Raw genomic sequence first — 21,060 nt, 5'->3', positions numbered from 1 at the left:
GCTTTATTATTATATGGAAGGAATTTACCTTCCAGAATATTTCCTCATTCTTTACTCTAATTACTTTCTTAACAAATTATTCTGATAGGGTTTGCAACAAATGATTTTCAGAGTAGGTATTCTCCTTAACTCTTGCAATTCAAATAAAATTTGGAATATATCCTATTTACTTGCAAAGTGAGCTCAAGGTATCAGTTACTGCTTAGGGTATCTTAGTTACTTCTGTCTATCTCTATATATCTTCACCTCCCACTCCCCACTGAGCTCTGGATAACTGGTAAAACCAAGCATGGCCATATATAGCAGACTATAGCCCTGTGGACACTCAGTCAAGCAGCTGCCACAACACCGTAACAACTTGCATAGCCTAGACACTTGAGTTTTGTATTTTGAAGGACCAATGTAAAGTTCCAAACATCCACTCTACCAAAGTGTGTAAGCCCTGCCTAGGCAGTTTTCAGTGACAAATTCTTTCTGTGGACACTGCTGTCTGCCTTGAGCTGCTGTCCATCAGCCTCCAAAAATAGAATGCACATTCTTAGACCACTCAAGTGTCAAGGAAAGGAGGTTAATGCAACATTTACACTCCTGGAACCCCTACCGCAGGACAATTCCAGATTGAGAAACTTAAGGCCTCACTGGAAAAGCAGGGTAAAAAAGGCCAAGAATTTAAGTAAATCTCTATAAGCCCTTCTAAGTAGATTTTATGTTTGCTAAACTAAAATAATGAAGTTGGCATGCTACAAAAGGAGTGATATTTTGTACACTTTAAATTGCAGTGAATACTACTACATAATAAATTTCTATTTACCATTATTTTCTGCTCTCCAGCAAATTAGCATCTCTTTCTCTAGCAATTTTAAATTAAGAAGCTTATAAATTTGTCCTGCTTTGTTATATATGATGTAAACAAAGAAGATAATTTTTTCCCTGTGTTTGTCTTTGACAGAAAATGTATTTCATACGTTTCTGATTTTATTATTTAACGACATTGGCTCCCGTTTCATGGATCCCAGAGATGGACTTTTCCATTTTAGCTTCCTAACCACTACAGGAGCTGGGAGTCTCACTCCTAAGACTGTCCTGTAGAAATGTCTACTCTTGCTCTTTAATCACTCTATGTTCCCTCTTCTAATTTCCCAAGAAAAGTAAAACTGGAATCCTCATGATTCTGAAAACGGTATACAGAAGCAAATCCGTATTTAAGACAATTCTGTTAAATGGAAAATCAGGGTGGGGAAAGATTACTATAACATATTATTGAAGATGTTAGCCAGTAGAATCCCAAGGAACACCAGTTTTTGTTAAGATACCAAAACAATCTTAAAGCGAAAGGGATTAAGAGGATCACTGGAAATCACGGTTATTTATCTTCTTTTCCAAATGAAATCAAGTCAGAGAGAGTGTCCAGAGACAGACTGAGAATCAAGTCTTGTGTTTACCCCAGGTCTTGTCTGCCATCTACATACTGAAGGCCACAGCAATTAAGCTCATGTTCCAGGAGAGAAAACTGTCCAGCCCATCGAAGTAGCCTCTAAAAATTAAGTAAATGAATAAGGGAATAACAAATATTACCGTTTTGGGTTCTGGCTTCTGAAAGCCCTTTCCTGGGATGTTCCTGTTGTTTTGTAACCTTCTTTCTCTTTCCTGTTTTAGCTCTAACTCAAGCTGGTGCCTGGGACAGATGGGAGAGGAAAAGGATGAAAATTTGGGTTTCTGCACTCATAATTTCTAAAGAACGCCCAACCCTTTTCCTAAAGCTCAGCAATTACATTTTAATACTTGATTAATAAAAGGATACCAGATATATATGGGCAATCAGGTTTTAAGGTGTTAAAATATAATACAGTAAAACCAGTAACACTAAAATACAGACATTTTTTAAATCTTTCTTGGGTAACTAAGAATGTACTTTAAGATCTCCTAGTACCCAAGGGTCACCACTCTCTGAATATCAGTATTAATATTAACTCTTTTTTTTTAAGAGTCTTACAATATTTCTTTAACATTTATTTATTTTTGAGAGACAGAGAGAAACAGAGCACCAGTGGCAGAGGGGCAGAGAGAGAGAGAGAGGGAGACACAGAATCCGAAGCAGGCTCCAGGCTCTGACCTGTCAGCACAGAGCCCAATGCGGGGCTCGAACCCATGAACCGTGAGATCATGACCTGAGCTGAAGTCGGCCACTTAACCGACTGAGCCACCCAGGAACTCCTAATATTAACTGTTAATAAAGAGTTGTGGTCAACTGAATGGCAATTAGTAGGATTTGCTATAATGAAAGACAGTATTTACCAATTTTCAACAAGAAACAATATGAAAGCACTAACACTGTAGTCCCATTTCGTTTTAATTAGCTGGTCTCTCTTTACAGTTATGTGTTCAATGCCCAGTTACATCATCAGCCACTAATGTCCTTAGTAGCCATGTGCTTTTATATCTAACAACAAAGTTCTCTTTGTTTGAAGTCAGTGGCTTCTGCAGAGAATTGAGTCTCATTTGACAGATAATATGGAAGAGTTGTTAAGGACTTGGGAGTCAAGAGAGAGACAGGCTTTGAGAATGCTGCCACTGACTAGCTGCACTGTGTCAATCTGGACAAACTGAACCCATCTAAGCTTTAATTTCATCTGAAAATGGGGGGTAATATAGTCAACTACTAATAGGGTTGATGGGAAGATGTTAGGACAGAAAGCCTGTGAAGTACTTTGTGAAGTTTCTGCACACAGTAAAAATTTAGGAAATACCATTATTAGTGTTAGGTTGGCTATTAATTCTCTTACTCCTTTCTATTTATTTGGGACCTTGAATTCTAATTTCCTAATTCTTTGGTTGCAAAGCATGTTAACAAGATTTGGAAATGTTGATACAGGTGAAGCTTTCTGAGTCTAATTCCAGAGAAAGGACATTACAAAGACAGAACAGAGGGGGCTGGATCCTGGGACCTCCTAATCTTGCGGCTAGCCTTAGAATTACCCATGACCACCCTGTCAGCTCCTGCTGCCCTCTCTTCACCGCTGCCTGGTGAGCTCCTCCACTTCCAGCTGCAGACTGTTTATCTTGTCTCCGAAGTCCTGCTTGAACAGCCGGTTGTCCAACTCAGCAGACTGGCGGTCTCGCTCAGCCTGGCGCAATCTGGATGTGAGCCACATGAACTTGTGATAAAAAACAAAAGCCATGGTGGGGAGGAAGACCAAGTTTACAACACAAAATAAAGCAACCCAAGGAAGAAGGCATGGAGAGACGTGGCGGGGTGGGGTGGGGGGGACAAAAAGCTTTGCAGGACACAGGGGAAGAAATTATATGGAGGAAAAAAGATGGAGAAGAAACAAATTCCAACAAAAAGTAAGATGAAGGTGAACCAGGCAGAGGAAAAGTTGATTTTCCAATTTTTTTTTATTCTAGTACTACAGTTTACAGCCATTAGATGATAAACAATAAAACATCACTTTTTAGAAAATCCATATCCAAAGCCAACCTCAAGTACACAGTAATTAAAGTCAAATCCACCTTTTGTTTGTGTTTATTTCCTAATAGGTTTGGTACTTCATATTTCTGCTTTACACACATAACTGGAACTTGCAAATGGGCAACTACCTTATTATATGTGGAATTAGAACATGTTCCTGGTCCTTTCCCTAAACCACAAATTATATTAAATCACGGACATTACACATTAACCCTTACCAAGGCTTTTCGGCTGTTTCTATAAGGAAAAGCCTTTGCCAGAGTTTGGCCATCTCTTTCCTTTTCCATTCCCACCAGGTTGTGTGTGACTAAGTGGACAAACAACTCAGCACCGGGCCTATGTAAGATTCCTGATCGTATTCTCTGGAGAATTCTAATGAATGTTTTCTTCTATATATCCCATAACTTTGCACCTATAAAGAAGCATGTTCTAAAAGGTGAAACCTCTGGGGCTCTATATAATAGAATTTGAAAGCATGCTATCTGTAGTCTTTAAAATGTTTTATTTTAGTGTTTGAGCACTCCTCCCAAATGCTCATAGAAAAGGCAATTCATCACCACAAAAGGTTGATGAAGATAAGAACAGGTGCAAAATTATAAGAACTAAAATAAGTTCAAGAGCACAGGATATTCCATGAGGTTAGTCATATGCTCTTTGACTTGACTTTGGTTCAAGTCTGTAAGGACCTATAGAAGCACAAGTGAAATCTATCTTACTCTCTTAATTCTGGTTTTTCCAAGAAGAAGGTAAAGAGTTTCAAAAGCTGGAAGCAAAGGGGGGTTATCTTTGTTCCCACCTAAGCAGCTGAAATGCTGCAAATCATACCAAAATGAGAAAAAAACATTTTTTTGTCAAGACTTTTTGAAGGAATGAAGGCTTATGTACAGCCTGTTCCCCCATATCAAAAGTCATTAAAAAAAAAAATCCAAGTATTTATAGGATTATTTACAATGCAAAGCCTAGAAAGGGGTAGATCTGGGGTCACTTAGAAAAAGAAGCCCTGCTAATTAATCACTCTTGTGGTTATCTACTGGGAATGTTTGTTTTTAGACTAAATAATAATAAAGAGTTTATTATGTATCTATTTCCTACCTTGAGATGGTTTTCTAATAAAATTAGATAGTTAGTTTCCTAGAGACTAGCAAATCCCCATCTGAACAGAAAGTAATAGAAGCTCTTAAGTCAATGTTTCCAGCAAGGAATGACAGGTGGGGAACCATCACTCATGTCTATACCTTGTTGTCTTTGCTTCAAAAGGAAAAGCAAGATAGATTTGAAAATTGTGTAGTGTTTTTTTTTGTGTGTTTTTTTTTGTTTTGTTTTTTTTTAATAGACGAGTTTTTCATTAAAATTGTTCTCTCTGAGCTACCTAAATAGGAAGTGGCACTGCAGGAAAATGGCAGAGGTAGAAGATGACAAATATTAGGAGGGTTTTCCAAGCTTCCACATTATTACGTTATCATAAGTTACCTAATCACTACCTTTATCTCTATGTACTTTAAAGAAATGTAATGATGCGGGTTTCCCACCCCCTCCCCCCCCAAAGTCACTAAGGCAAAAAAGTTGCAAGCAATCTTGGTTACTGAGAATAGAACTGTAGTGAGATGCTAAGTACTTATCCGTGGCTTGGGGAGTAAACCTACACAACAGAAGTGGAAAGGGGCCAGGGCCTAGGAGACACAGAGCTATTTTAGGAGAGTGCTAGTCCATACGCTGTCACCTCCTGTTCACTACGTCGCAGTGGCCGAGCAGGCTTGCTGGTACACACAATGCACCTAGAATCTGATATGGTCAGGGACTGCTTGTAAAGGCATCAATAAAATCTGCACACTGGGTTTTAATTAATTCCCTAGGCTTTTCTTGTGTGTGTGTTTTTTAAATGGTGTGTTTATTGGTCAACTCAGAAGTAATTTCTCAAAGTTTATTTGGCAATTAATTGAGAACTTATACTAAGGTTTCTAACTCTGGGGAGAAAATAAAGAAAAAAACCCACAGCCTATATATATCAAACTGGTTTTTTTTTCCTTTCTTTTTTTTTAAAGTCCCAACAAATTCAAAGTCAATTTTTGGTGACATTTTATGTAGAATCAGAGCCTAAATGTAGTAACTTCCAGATTTCTTTCTTTACAATTAAGTTGTACGTCAGACTTGCGAGGTGACCACTTGCAAAGTGCCTAATGATGTTTGGGGATCAGTTTATTCGCTGCACTATTTAAGGTCTTTGCCTGTTTCACCAAATCCTTTTCACTAAATTAGTAAGATAAAAATAAAAATGGAGTGAAAGGGGAATGAGAAAATGAATAAACGGGAAAGACAAAAATAACAAGAGAAAAAGTCAGCTTAATATATGAAGAAGGAAGTCATTGTTTTAGTTCTGTCTACTTTAAGTGCCACGTCAAAAAACTATCAAAAAATAATTTGCACAACATTTCAAAAATACAACTTATGAACACCAAAATTAATCTGTTAAATCATAAACATGTAAGTGCTCATGAGCAAGCACTTAGAGAATGTCCTAGTTAGACCTGATACTCTTTTATTAAAAACCAGTCAAACCAGAAGTTTCAAACTTATTTGCTCATTTGCAATTAACTTGTGAGTTACCATTAATATGCAGTGCCATTTAGGACCACCCCCTGGTCAAGCATCATCTGAATAAAAGAAGTAACCCATTCATCCTTTCATTCACGCACCAGCTAAGTGAACATCTCGCATGTTTCATGGCACTGAGGCAGATCCAACGAGGGAACTTAAAAAATTCATTAACTAACCCTGAGAACTCACACTCTCATCAGAAGGTACACACACACACACACACACACACACACACACACACACACACGGCTGTCACGTGAGGCAGAAAGTGAGAAGTAAGCATTATGGGCAGGTATGGATATAAGGCTCTGGGAATTCCAACAAGGGCAAATGGGTAGATGACTGTTATCAGAGAAGTATCAGAGGCAGCTTTGGAGAGGTGGCATTTGAGTCTGAATGTAAAAAATGTATGTCAAGAACAAGGGAGTGGGAAGAGGAAGGGCATTTCTAGTTGGTGGGTCCACTAGGGAAGGAATGGATGGGGAAAGTGGAAGCATGTGCAGGGACCAGCAACTGTGTAGTTTTGCTCAAGTAAAAGAAGGGTGACCAGTGGGTGTTAAAGGTGGCATCACGGGCTGGCAACACAGAATGACAGTGGGTGCCACAACTCCTTCACAAGAGGATGTGTTTCGGGCAGACTGAATTGTAGGTACCAGTTGAAACAGCCAGTCAGAAGACGAAAACCCAAGACTGGTCTCCAGAGGGGACAGAGCTGGAGACAGACAAATTTAAGATAGTGGGCAGGGGTGACAGTGGGCACACAGAACCGCTCAGAAGAAAGGAGAGACAAGAGGGAGATGGTGGGGAGGAGAGAAAGGAGCTAAAGCATTAGAAGGGCCCTCAGTACCCCTGACATCACTAGCACCAACGCATTCCGAGACTTCAATGATGAAGAAGAAAATAACAACTGTAAACATATTTAAAAGTGCTTTCATCCTCACAGGTTATCCCTCCTCCAACATGACACTGAAATGGGATGATGGAAGAGGGTTACTGTTCTGCTGTTCAAAACAGTCACAAGAGGCTGATATGTTTCTTAAAAATGTTTTTAGTGACATCTTAGAGAAACACAAAATTTAACTGGCTTTCTACCAGCATGCCTGGTGTTAAGTTGGGAGAATCTCATACACTTTGTTTGCCAAAAGCAGAGCACACTTCTCTTACTTCCAGCACTAAAAGCCCCAAGTGTTTCACTAAAGAAACAGCACTTTTACCTTTGTTCGAGTTGTTTGATGGTAGCAGCCATCTGATTAGTCTTCTCTTCCAAGCGACTGTTTAATTCGCTTTTCTGTTTCACTCCTAAGTCTGAACTCTGTTACGGAAAAGAAGTATGAGTGATGTACATATAACATAAAGTCCTGAAATAAATCACACAGGCCTCTTGAACCTTACGAGTAAGTGGGAAATAGAGAAATAGAAATGCTCATATATTTGTATACCAGTTAATTTCCTGATGGGGAAGAAACAAAAAGCAATGTTTAAAATTAATATTGCTGTAAGCATCTTTGCCACAAAAATGAACATCAGAAGGTTCATCAATTTATCACATTTCAGTATAAAAGCTAATGGATGACAGAACTCAGTTGGCAGGTTAGGCTGGAGAGTAGAAATTATCTTATGGATGTAACAGACCCCCTTTCCCATTACAATCTGAAAAGTGACCATGGCTTTCCAGAACAGCAACACGGGAACCTGCAATGGTCTGATTCTTAAAGTGGTTTATTGGCAGCTAGCCTCAAAATGAGATGCGACTCTGGGAAGCCCAGGGATCTTGGAGAGCCAATGAGCCTATTCCTCTTATTCCCCCTACCTGCAGCTTAAAGGCAAGTTCATGCTTGAGAGCCCTGAGATCATCCAGCTGCTGTCGCAGAGACACCAGGGCGTCCTGCTTCTCACAGACATCCTTCTCCAGCATCTTCATAGCCAATTCCATCTCCTGTCGCATGCTGATCTGGATCTCCAGTTCTTTTTCAACATCCTGCCCCCAAAGGTAAATAAACTGCTTATTCTCTTTCATCAACTAAGTTCAAACTCTGCAATTCCAAAGGAAAAGGTGTGAACTCTCAGGTCTGAATATTTTGGCAAAATAGCTACAAGTTATCATTCAATGCAGAGACATTAACAACAATAACTAGGATCATCACAAAAATATTTACTCAATAATTTACAAATCTGAAAAACTTGGTAGGTCAAGATACTGCTATTTAATCTGTGTAAAATATGCACATACTTGAGACACTCCGTGATAGTAAGAGAAGGGATGTCATGTCCTATTATGGAAATGTATATAGAGTGCTACAGTAGCTACCATAAAATGAAATAGATGCAGTTCTCTTCAATGTGGATGTTACTGACATATTTAAGAGCTCAAGAAACCCAAAAGATACTTTAGGTCCCCAGCATAAACATCTCAATAACGGGGAATGATTGATATGGCTAACTGAATTTTTATATTCACTTAACATGAAACCCATTTTTGTTTCAACCATTATTAGTGCAACATTATTTGGATGATCAAAGATACAAAGACCTGAGGTTCTTCTGCATCCATGCTGTGCCTGGGGCATATCTAGGACCTACTTGCTTGGTTTCTTTTCTTTTTTAACAAACATGTATCTTATTGTGACATAAGGAATATGGAAAATTTTGTGTAAGACTTTGATTTTGATGTGCCATCTGAGGTACTTCTCTGTGCATGGGTAGCATGATTAAATGAGACTGCTTCTTAAAATGCTGACATATATTACTTCTAGAATCTTCCTCATAGAAAGTGTTTTGAGGTCTAATCCATAAACACATAGAAGGAAAATGATAGTCATTTCAAGGATACTAAGATTATATTGCTGTTTTCTCAGAACTCCTGAAATTCTATTCTTACACTGTTAGTTGGTGATAATTTTTAGTACAAAGCAGGTCACCTTTATTTGCAGGCTTTTCCCTATTTTCAGGAACACTATTGATGGGGAGAGATCCTTTTGTCTGTCATATTATCAAAATTGCAGCAGTTAATATATCAATACCATTGATATATTAATATTAATATACTATTAATATACTAATACTTATTAGTATAATAAGGGGTGTCTTAATATACTAATACTTATATAAAATCTATTACAAGAGTATTATTCATTATTATACATTTATGCACACACACACACACACACACACACACACACACACCCTCTAAGGAGACAAATCAGAATCTTCACAGGGGCTTGGATCATAAAGTTTAAAAAAATAGGTCCCATATACCTTATGTTCTTGTAACAGAAACTATAAAACTACAAAAGCTGTCTCAGAAAATGGACTGAGAAAGCATTATAGGGAATATGGGTTCAAAAAGAGTGAGAAACGGGGTTCTGGGTGGCTCAGTTGGTTAAGTGTCTGACTTCAGCTCAGGTCATGATCTCACAGTTTGTGAGTTCGAGCTCCGCGTTGGACTCTGTGCTGATGGCTCAGAGCCTGGAGCCTGCTTCAGATTCTGTGTCTCCCTCTTTCTCTCTGCCCCTCCCCCACCCATGCTCTGTGTCTGTCTGTCTCTCTCTCTCTCAAAAATAAACATTAAAAAAAAAGTGAGAAACATACACCTGAAACTAATGTAACACTGTGTGTGACCTACACTCAAATAAGAAAATTAATTAAAAAAAAAGAAGTCATAGAAACAACTAATTCAAGTATCATTATAAGAGTCACAGAAGAGCTCTGTATGCACAATATTCTCATTAGCAAATATTATGATATGAAAAAATCCACGCTAAGACTTAGCTAAGAGGGTTTTCTAGATGTCATTTTAATTGAGTCAGATAATTAAAAACTTCCTACCATTTTTAAATATCTTATTTTTTCATTTAATTTTTTAAATGTTTATTTATTTTTGAGAGAGAGAGAGAGAGGGAGAGAGAAAGAGAGAGACGTGAGTAGGGGAGGGGCAGAGAGAGAGGGAGACACAGAATCCGAAGTAGGCTCCAGGCTCTGAGCTGTCAGCACAGAACCCAAGGCAGGGCTCAAATCCACAAACCCCAAGATCATGACCTGAGCCGGGGCTAGATGCTTAACTGACTGAGCCACCCAGGCGCCCCCAAAATTTCCTATGGTTTTCTAATATGCACTGTACTAATCAATTAGCAGCTAGCCCTTCCTATGGAAGAAGGTAATATCCTTGGTTAAGAGTGTTTTATACAACTAATGCCCAGTGAAGGTAAAAATCAACCATATGAAAACTTGCCTTTATGTAGAACCATATTCACAATAAACATACTCAAAATTAAAAAAAGAAAAAAGAAGAGTGAGAAACAGTTTTTTAGGATCTACAAAAATCTGTTAGGTCACTATTAATGTTCCTGACCCTGGTCTGTAAGATCAAACCTCTCTAAGTGGGCCTTTATGTTTAACGGGTTTCTGAACTACTAGAACGTAAGTGAAGTTTACCAGTCGCAACTGTGTCTCCTCCTTTAAATGCTTTCTGGCTTCACTCAGTGCTTGCCCATCTGAAGTTCTGTCCTGCTTAGGACCCTTGAAGAGATACATGAAATAGTAAATATATTTAAGGATTAAAAAAAAAAACAAAACCCTGTACAGCGTTAGCTGACACTAGTACTGCTGTTTAGTAAGGAAAAATGATTATATGTGGTTAAACGGGTGTAACAATGAATGAAGACAACAAAGAGATTGAAGAAGCTTAGTAAATAAAAAATTCTGTTCTGAGAAATCACATTTGTTTTCACAAAGTCCACACACTAAAGCCAAACCCATTACTCACAGCAAACGACTTCATCCCCACTCAGAGCCTAGTTCCTTCCTTTTTAGAATAATTTTAATTACTATGGATATTTGGATTCTTAGGTCACAGAAGGTTAGAAATATGAAGATAAAAGGGAGTGTGGAGACACTAATACTTTCAGGGAGAAGCAACAGATGTCAGTGACATCATAATAGCAGAGAAAAAGCACCCAGAGCAACCTGGAAACATTTAAGTATAGGTGCTAGAAGCTCTATCAGTTCCAACAGCCCCTACGGTAGCATCACTGTAATTTAGTACAGAATTGCCACTGTTGGTAATTATGATTTTCAGTCATCATAAAGGGCTAAATGTGTTAAATTATGTCCTCTATCTAAGACTGCTTAGAATTGTGTAGTACATAAAAGGTTTGCAAAAAAATCTGTATAGACATATATAAAAAGTTTGATACTTTAAGGGGTTAAGTTATCTGGTAAACTCATGTACATGGTAACTCCCAGTGGTACCAGATAAACACTTCTTACAAAATAGTACCACGGACTAAAAACAATGATATATTTAATAGAATAAATATAACCCTGAACTACAGTGCAAATCATTAGTACAAAACAACAAGAAATTGAATGAGACCTGTTCTTGGAATCTTTAAACAGATGTAGGTGGCACAGAAGCCAAGGAGCATCTGTAGGAGAAGGGGACTCACCCTGGCATAACCTCCATTATTCACTCGATTCTACATGGAGTCTTAGTAAAAACAGCATGCTATATGTCAAGTAGCTATACGTTTGCTACTTCCAAACAGTCCTCTAGAGTAGAGGCCTTCCCCACCACCCCGCTAACACATTAACACATCTCTAGGAATGTTTTATAAATCCAGTAAGGTTAACCTTCCGATTGGATTCCAATATGTAGGAGCTTTCCTCTTTAACTCGTTCCATTTCTTCTTGCAAGGTAATAATCCTGTTGTTTGCAACTGCAAGCTGTTGAAAAAATTTAAAAGATAATCTTTTATTTTTCTTTTTTAACAGAGGATAAGATAATTCATGATCTGCTAGGACATCATTTTCAGGCTTGGATATTCTTAGAAGGAAATAAAGTTATCTATGACTGCATAAAAATGTTCTCATGGTGTGGGAAGTTAGGAAAAGTATTTTTAAACTAGGTTAGGTAAAAATACAAAATATCTACTGTTGCTTTTTGTGTAAACTCTTTTTCAGGACCAAAATGTTAACTTAAGATTGTTTACCTCAAGGGTATTCTCATGGGTAACTTATATTTTGTTATAATACCTATTTCTAAAATGTTTAATAAAGAGGTCACCTTGGGGCACCTGGGTGGCTCAGGTGGTTAACTGTTGGACTCTTGATTTTGGCTCAGGTCACGATCTCACGGTTCGTGAGATGGAGCCCTGCGCGGGCTCTGTGCTGACACCGTGGAGCATTCTTGGGATTCTCTCTCTCTGCCCCTCCCCTGCTCGCACACATGCAAGTATGCATGCATACTCTCTCTCTCAAATAAATAAATAAACATTATATAAAAAAAGAAGTCACCTCATGCCTTGGGATTCATCTTATAAATGATACACAAGAACTTTGATAGATGATTTTTAAGAGTAAAGAAATGAACTAAGTCCTTGCTCTAAAAGATACCATTAAGTATCAAAGAGACTTTTTTATTTCAGCACCTAAACAGGTAAGGTAATGTTATTAGCAGTACACTGCTAAGGGGAAACATTTATATCCCTATTCCAACAGGAGGGGATCTCCTCATGAGCAGTGAGCATAGGTTCTGCTTAGTTCTGGATCTAGTGCGTAAGTACAGAGGAACCTGGGCTCAGGCTGCTTTCTAGAGATGGGTCTGGAAGCCCATTTTTCCCTCTCCTCCATGGGCCTCACGGTACATAAAAAAGTTAACTCTGGACAAGTGGGTCTGCTTTCTAGATCCAAAGACACCCTCAAATGGGTTCTTCCAAGATTTTAACATCAGAGAAAGTTTTAGGAAACTATGTCTGTATCTCCAAGTGGGCCTTCTAATTCCGCTTTATCAATAATAAAGTGGATATTTTTATATCACCATCTGTTTATAACTTCTCACTTTATCACACTGATTCATTCAGGAAAAGAAAAGAGGGTTTTTTGTTTTGTTTTGTTTTTTTGTTTTTGTTTTTTTACTGGCCCTCTTAAATCCAAAATATATGGAAAAGAGATCTGGGTGGAAAAGACATCCAGATATAGATATATGGAAAAGAAATGAGACATATGGAAGAAACAGATCTGACTTGCCTTTTCTGTTCTTTATAAAGCCTATACACAGTGCTTACCTATCTCTACAAATCCAAGGTTTCAATAAAATAAATGTTACTGGTAAAATAAGTACATGAATGAATAAATTAATATTGCTAATAAAATAAATCTAGGTCAGAAGGACAAGTCTTGTGACTGAGGGAATAAAATTAATAACTATATTTACTGGGTGCTTATGATGTGTCAGACACTGGTCTAGGCCTTTATGTATTACCATTTAATTCACACAAAAACCTTACTATTATTTTATCATCCCCATTTTACAGAGAAATAGATCAAGAAATAGAGGCTTAAGTTATTGGCCAGGATTAGAAAGTTAGCAAGTGCCAGAGTTGGGACATGAATCCATGTAGCCCAGCTCTAGAGAACATGCTTCACTGTTGGGCCTTATTGCCTCAACAGAGGAGCAGCAGAAACACAGCAGAAAATTTCTATGCAGAGTATTTCAGAAACTTTGTAGAGGGGCACCTGGGTGGCTCAGTCAGTTAAGCCTCCAGCTTGGGCTCAGGTCATGATCTCACAGTTCATGAGTTGGAGCCCCACATCACACTCTCTACTCTCTGCTGTTAACACACAGCCCGCTTCGGATCCTCTGTCCCCCTCTTTCTCTGCCCCTCTCCTGCTGGCGTGTGCGCATTCTCTCTCAAAAATAAATAAACGTTAAAAAAAAAAAAACCTTTGTAGAGTAAAATTCTAAGGACCGTTTCCATTAAGTTTTAATTTAAGAATCTATATCCAAAAGTGAAGCCCACAAGGCTGAGAAATAAGGAAGGTGTTTGAAAGTTGTAACAATGAAAATGTTCTGAAGGAAAATGTTTAAACAGCATCTTCCCAACCAGTGCTTGAACTTGGGTTTTATTTAGACCAAATCTATCTCACAGTATATAACAGGGTAGTTACAATCAGAAATACATAAGAGAAAGTCTTTGTCACCAGAAAATTTTATGTAACATTTTTCATAGAAACATCTAATGCTATTGAAGAAAAAAAAAATATGTGGCTTAGCCGCTGGCAAGTTAAAAAATGTCTTTATTAATCAGAAGCGAAAATGAGGTTAATATTTATTCTTATTTTGGGGACTTTCCTAAGGATTTTCACATATATATTCTCCTGTGATCTTCAAAGCAACAGTGAGGCTGAAAGGGGAAGTATAAATACCCTCATCTGCCAGTGAGGGATGGGGCCTCCTGGAGGTCAAGTGACTTACTTGCTCAGAAGCACATGACTTGTAAGCAGCGTGACATACAAGAGGGGAATTCTGGTGTTCTGAGCAGAGCTCTTTATATTATCTGCACTACCACCCCAAGGAGAAAATGAGATCCTTGAGGGTGGGAGCTTGCCAATCTGGCACACATCAACCAATGCACACATAAATCTCTCTCTAGCTCTAGCACGTAAGCAGTACCAAATGTTTGTTGAGTGAACAAACGAACATCAAGCTATATGCTAAAGGTTAACTCTAGGCTAGCCCAGACAAAACATTCATGCAAAAGAAAGCAAGATATATGATGGGCCCAGGTTCTACGCCTTCATAGTCCAACTGGATAACAGACACCCCTGAGATAAGCCAGCTGGCCATTCTCAGTCAGAACAAGGGATTATGTCCTATTACAGACATTATCTGAAAAAGCCAAGTCCTTTATTTTCAAAGTTCCATAGAAATGACTGGTTCCACTAATGCACATTATTAAATTCTATGTCAATCAAAGTGTTTCCAAAACACTTACCTCCTCTGTCAGTTTAGTGTTGGATTTTTCTAATGCATCCACTTTTGCCTGAAGGTTGTTTACAGTAGCACTATCAAGAAAGGAAAAAAAAAAAGCCCATAATGGTTTCTCTTGAAAAACAGAACAATATCTTGTACTTTCCATTTAAACACCCATCGCATTTATCATTCATTGTCTAAAGTCCACAATTTGTGATAGAATTGCAGGTTCTAAGACAGTTTACAAGTGGCTGTGTGTCTTAACTGTTACATCCTGGCCACTGAAGCTTGTACTTAAGAAGTACTTGTTGGATGAAATTAAGGAGCTGATGCACGGCACAGTATATAATAATAAACTACATGAATTAAGTGCTTGCCATACACTGAGCACTTTTCTAAATTATATTATTTGCATTATTTCATTTACTCCTTTCAACAACCCTATGCATTAGGTATCCCCAAAGACAGATAACAAAGCTGACGCATGAAAGAGTAAATAATTGTCATGCTTCTATTTCACTATCAAATGTAAGCATACTTCTGCTTGACTAATATCTCCATTAATTCACTGTAGTCATTATTAGTTCTCGGTCTCCAGAGAAAATATACTTAAACTGCTCTTGAATTTTCTAGCTGGAACCAAGACTACTCAAAATTTATACTGATACTGGTATAATCATATAATAGGTCTTACTTTATTAAAATTGTTATCTTTTTAAAAGAATTGTAAGCAAGATAATAGTTAATAGATGGAGAGATCAATTTTTCTGAATTATTCAACAGTCTTTAGCATAACAAGAACATCAATGTACTTGAGAACACCAACAGAATTTGGATCGCTCTCCTCATGAAAGAGGAGATGGTTTCATGTTCCGGAAGTTCTGAAAAATACTTAGTATTTGGGAAAATAATGGTAGTGATGGCAAAGAGAGGGTAAACTAATACTGTCAATTCAATGTATAAATGACAAATCCAAGGGACCAACAAGATTAATCGAAAGGTCCCAAGGCAATGAGTGGATTACCCAAGATCACTCTTGAAATATGTGGCTGGATCTACTGAACCAAGAAGGCTGCTAGTTTCAGCTGGGTATGTCACATGGTTAAGAATTTTTAACTGAACATAGTCAATCACTAGAGTTATAATTACATACTAATCTTAAATTGCCTTTCACTAAAGGTCACCCAAACAGTTAAATGCCATTTATTTAGTGCCTAGCTCAGTGCCTGGTAAGCAGGAATTCAATTTATTTTTATCGAGTATTGCCTGAATTTATCTCATGGCTCATCAGTTTACTCTTTCCTTCCTTTGCAACAAGATCCCCAGTAAAGTAAAAGTATTGATTCATTCTTTACTTTAGATGTCTGTTGAGTTCCTCTACATAGTTCTTCTGATCCAGAATTGCAGTAATTTGGCCATCTCTGGGATGGGAGGAAAAAACAGAAATAAAATAAATAACATTAGAAACACCAAGATCCTCCCTCCATTAATATTTTCATATAACAGAGAAAAGAAAATTGTAGCACAGAAACCAGAAGACAGACCTGATGTATAATGCCCTCAAACAAGAAAGACTCAGAGATTTAAAAATGAAACAAAAAAATTCTCCATATTAATAAAGCCTTTGCTATAGCTTAAGTCCCTTAATAACTCAGGTTATAGGTATAACACTATAATTTATCAGAGGCATTTAAAAATAAAAATTTTCATCTCACAACTGGTAGCCTTTTTAGCTTTGCTGGTATTACTTATAACAACGACTCTCCTGTGAGATCAAGACCTGAGTGGGGATCAAGAGTCAGGTGCTTAACCACCTGAGTCACCCAGGCGCCCCTCTGAGGTCTAATTTCTAAGGGCCATGTGGATATTCTGAAGTAATTTTACATTTACAAGAGCTGTAAAAGCAGTGCTGAGTTTGCGTTTATTCTTCACCTCATTACCCCGAATGTTAACATTGTACATAACCCCATATCGTATGTTTAATATTTCAAATTTTAAGAAATGGAGAATGCAATTTTCTTATCAAGAAGGCCACGTTTTCAAACACTACTTCAAGAGAAGGAGCAAGGGATTCCTTTTATAAACCTTTTTATTTTATTTTGTTAGCCCCTGAACCACACAGTAGAAAACCACTTAACCAAAACCCTTTTAGGGCTTAGCATGCACAATAGTCAGATACTTTTGGCAAGATTCTATTAAAGCTATATCATCGGAAATTCTTCCAGCAAGTGTGTTAAAGCACTACTGTTGTAAACATTAAATGCTATTGAAGAACATTAAAGAGAAAAGAAATTTAATTTTCTTTGTACATACCCTTCACTACCTTTACTGCTGTTCCCATCCTTGAGATACATTGAAAAATCTATAACTCCAACCTACAAAGAGAATTTTCAGAATTTAACATAAAATTAGATACTTTTTCCGAGGCATAATACAATATCTCTTTCTGGGCACTCAGAACAGCAATGAAGTCATGACAGTTATTAGGAATTTTGATGAAAATGTAATGTTTTACTTTTATAGGACCAGAAGACCAGATCATGCAAGTCAACAGAAGATTTTAACAAGAAAGTCAAGAGAATGCTTAATATAAATTTAAGGTTTAAAGTTTCTTTCTCTTTTGTGTCTTTCAAGTATTTTGCTACTGAATCCCTATTCACTTACAGGAATAATAGTTTAAAAATGATAATTACAAAGAGAATGCACAGTTCCTTAAAGAAGTTTTGGAAAACACGGATAAATAAAAGGATGTAATACAAAACACCCATAGTCCCAACCACCCCGATAGGACCACTGTAACAATTTGATATCTATTCTTCCAAACTTTCATTGATGCATTATGTCTAAATTTTTCAGGACTGCTATTTCATGATTCAGTTTACTTATTTTTTTAATACAGGTCAAAATATCGTACTTCCTTTTCCATTTTCTTAGAGTAAAATGTAACAGAAATTTGCTGTAGTATTTCATAGAGAAGGGGTGAGAACGAGTCAGAATGAAAGCAACAGCTTTATTTAGTAAGCAATTAATATGTGCCAGGCCCTGTACTAGGTGAATTACATTACTAATTCTTTTATTCCACACAATAACTATAAGACATAGATACAGATACTCTTTTTTAAATCCCTGTATTTCAGCTAAGAAATGTGAAGCATCAAGAAACTACAAAATTTATTCAGCTAGAAAATAAAGAAGCAGAATCTGAACCTAAACAGTTTGGCTTCAGTCTGTATTCTTTTTTTATTTTTATTTTAAAAAATTTTTAACGTATGTTTATTTTTGAGAGAGACAGAGACACAGTGCGAGCAGGAGAGGAGCAAGATGAGAGGGAGACACAGAATCCGAAGCAGGCTCCAGGCTCTGAGCTGTCAGCACAGAGCCCCATGAGGGGCTTGCACTCACAAACCATGAGATTGTGACCTGAGCCAAAACCAAGAGTTGGACGCTCAACTGACTAAGTCACCCAGGTGCGCCAGTCTGTACAAACTATTTTAAACAGGGGTCACAGTCAAGAGAAAATTTGAAAAAACACTCATAATACATAAATGAGTCAAATTAGAAGAAAAAACAAAGTAATTGCTTATATTCACATCAAAATTTTTACAAATACTATTCATGACTCACAGAATTTCTCTTAATTTGGTTGGTGTAATCTGATCAACCCAAATTCTGAGCTAACAAAACTCAGAGTGACGCACTTCATAACTGAGCACATTGTGCATACCTGAGAGTCCAAGTCTTCTCCTTTCATACAGAAATTGGCATCAATGACGTTGAGACCCACCAAGAGACCAGCAATTATGGCTCCTTCTTCTTCCATCATGAGGGCGTTGGGTTCATAGAATTCGCTGTAAGAGAAATCCACAGAATGCTATGTTGTAACAAAACCTCAAGAATCCAATGATGTAATCATGAGACAAGCAGAAAATGCTGGCCTCATAGTTGAATATGGGTACTATGATAATAGAGAAAAGGTTAAAAAAAAAGGGGGGGGATAGTCTGAATACTTTATTTTAGATAATAGGTGCATGAATAGACTCTAGATAATAGACAGTCTAGCTGAAAGAGAAGTGACCAGAATGGTAGTTTCACTGAAGTGATTATTTATACTTTCCCCACATATTTGTATTTGAGATGCAAGGGATGATTTTTCAATCTTTAATGCATCTTTAAAAAATTGTTTTTTAAAAATTTGCCTTGGAGATCTGCTTTATTTGTAGGTGGGTGTGTATCACATTGTTGTTCTAATTTGCATTTACATGATGGCTAGTGAACTTATGTGTGTGTATATATATATATATATGTGTGTGTGTGTGTGTGTGTGTATATATACACACACACACACACACACACACACACATATATATATAAATATATATTTTAAAGTTTATTTTAAGAGAGAGAGAGAGAATCCCAAGCAGGCTCTGTGCTGCAAGCATGTGGGGCTCAATCCTATGAATCATGAGACTGTGACATGAGCTGAAATCAAGAGTTGGATGCTCAACCCACCGAGCCACCCAGGTGCCCTTACATTTATATTTTTTTAAAGTAATCTCTATGTCCAATGTGGGGCTGAACTCACGATCCTAAGGTCAAGAGTCACATGCTCTACCCACTGAGCCAGCCAGGCACCCCTCTTTTTAATGTTTACTAGCCATTTTGATTTTCTCTTGTGAAATGCCTGTTCAAATTCTTTACCCATTTTTACATTTGCTCATCTATCCTTTTTTGAAAAAAAAAGTTTTTTAATGTTTATTTTTGAGAGAGAGACAGAGCACGAATAGGGGAGGGGCAGAGAGAGAGGGAGACACAGAATCTGAAGCAGGCTCCAAGCTCTCAGCTGTCAGCACGGAGCCCGATGCAGGGCTCACACTCACAAACTGCGAGATCATGACCTGAGCTGAAGTTGGAGGCTTAACCAAATGAGCCACCCAGGCACCCTTGCTTTTTTCTTACTGGATTGAAGGAGCTCTTCACATACCCTGATTCAAACCATTTATTCAATATATGTGTTACAAATATCTCCTTTCACACTCTATGGATTGCCTTTTTTGTTTGTTTGTTTTATTTATTTATTTTTCAATATATGAAATTTATTGTCAAATTGGTTTCTATACAACACCCAGTGCTCATCCCAAAAGGTGCCCTCCTCAATACCCATCACCCACCCTCCCATCCCTCCCACCCCCCATCAACCCTCAGTTTGTTCTCAGTTTTTAAGAGTCTCTTATGCTTTGGTTCTCTCCCACTCTAACCTCTTTTTTTTTTTTTTTTTCCCTTCCCCTCCCCCATGGGTTTCTGTTAAGTTTCTCAGGATCCACATAAGAGTGAAACCATATGGTATCTGTCTTTCTCTGTATGGCTTATTTCACTTAGCATCACACTCTCCAGTTCCATCCACGTTGCTACAAAGGGCCATATTTCGTTCTTTCTCATTGCCATGTAGTACTCCATTGTGTATATAAACCACAATTTCTTTATCCATTCATCAGTTGATGGACATTTAGGCTCTTTCCATAATTTGGCTATTGTTGAGAGTGCTGCTATAAACATTGGGGTACAAGTGCCCCTATGCATCAGTACTCCTATATCCCTTGGGTAAATTCCTAGCAGTGCTATTGCTGGGTCATAGGGTAGGTCTATTTTTAATTTTCTGAGGCACCTCCACACTGTTTTCCAGAGTGGCTGCACCAATTTGCATTCCCACCAACAGTGCAAGAGGGTTCCTGTTTCTCTACATCCTCTCCAGCATCTATAGTCTCCTGATTTGTTCATTTTGGCCACTCTGACTGGCGTGAGGTGATATCTGAGTGTGGTTTTGATTTGTATTTCCCTGATGAGGAGCGACGTTGAGCATCTTTTCATGTGCCTGTTGGCCATTATGGATTGCCTTTTAATCTTGTGTCTTTTGATGAATGAAGTTCTTCATTTTAATGTAGACCAATGTATCCATTTTTTCTTTAACAGGGAGAATTTTTTATGTCTTGTTTAAGAAATTTTTGTCTACCTTATATTGTCTTCTAAAATTTTTACTGTTTCCTCTTTGCCATTTGTGTCTATAATCCATCTAGAATTTTGTGTGCTGTCTTTAAATTTAATGTAACATGTCAACTTCCTGTCTTATTGCATCTGGGTAAATGCTAAGGTTGAGTCAAAAGCCTTTCCTGTTTTCTGGGGGTATTAAGTTTTAGCCTACCCTGCAAAGGACCATATACATGCCACAGTGACAGACTGAACACATGTAATA

At 37.7% G+C, this 21,060-nt stretch overlaps 1 protein-coding gene across 6 annotated transcripts in view; it reads right to left on the bottom strand.

Annotated features, from left to right (window-relative positions):
* RUFY3 (RUN and FYVE domain containing 3) overlaps positions 1-21,060 on the bottom strand; it is an 81,907-nt gene that overhangs the window by 6,927 nt on the left and 53,920 nt on the right. For 2 of the 6 annotated variants that reach the window (XM_047092227.1, XM_047092230.1), the window contains exons 5-14: positions 18,538-18,661; positions 17,127-17,188; positions 16,169-16,234; positions 14,836-14,905; positions 11,693-11,785; positions 10,496-10,579; positions 7,875-8,042; positions 7,279-7,376; positions 3,016-3,135; positions 1,576-1,675 (exon numbers count right to left, since the gene is read on the bottom strand). In XM_047092227.1, coding sequence (XP_046948183.1) covers positions 1,576-1,675; positions 3,016-3,135; positions 7,279-7,376; positions 7,875-8,042; positions 10,496-10,579; positions 11,693-11,785; positions 14,836-14,905; positions 16,169-16,234; positions 17,127-17,188; positions 18,538-18,661 — 985 coding nt within the window. Of the gene's footprint in view, positions 1-1,574; positions 1,676-2,976; positions 3,156-3,851; positions 5,717-7,278; positions 7,377-7,874; positions 8,043-10,495; positions 10,580-11,692; positions 11,786-14,835; positions 14,906-16,168; positions 16,235-17,126; positions 17,189-18,537; positions 18,662-21,060 lie in introns of those variants that run through there. The other 4 variants (XM_047092232.1, XM_047092231.1, XM_047092228.1 and 1 more) reach the window with 4 other exon arrangements.

The sequence above is a fragment of the Lynx rufus genome, unplaced genomic scaffold (assembly GCF_022079265.1).
Source record: "Lynx rufus isolate CCGP_SWC_20201006 ecotype Redwood Valley unplaced genomic scaffold, mLynRuf1.p SCAF_3, whole genome shotgun sequence".
NCBI lineage: Eukaryota > Metazoa > Chordata > Mammalia > Carnivora > Felidae > Lynx > Lynx rufus.
This window is presented reverse-complemented; position numbering and strand designations above follow the sequence as displayed.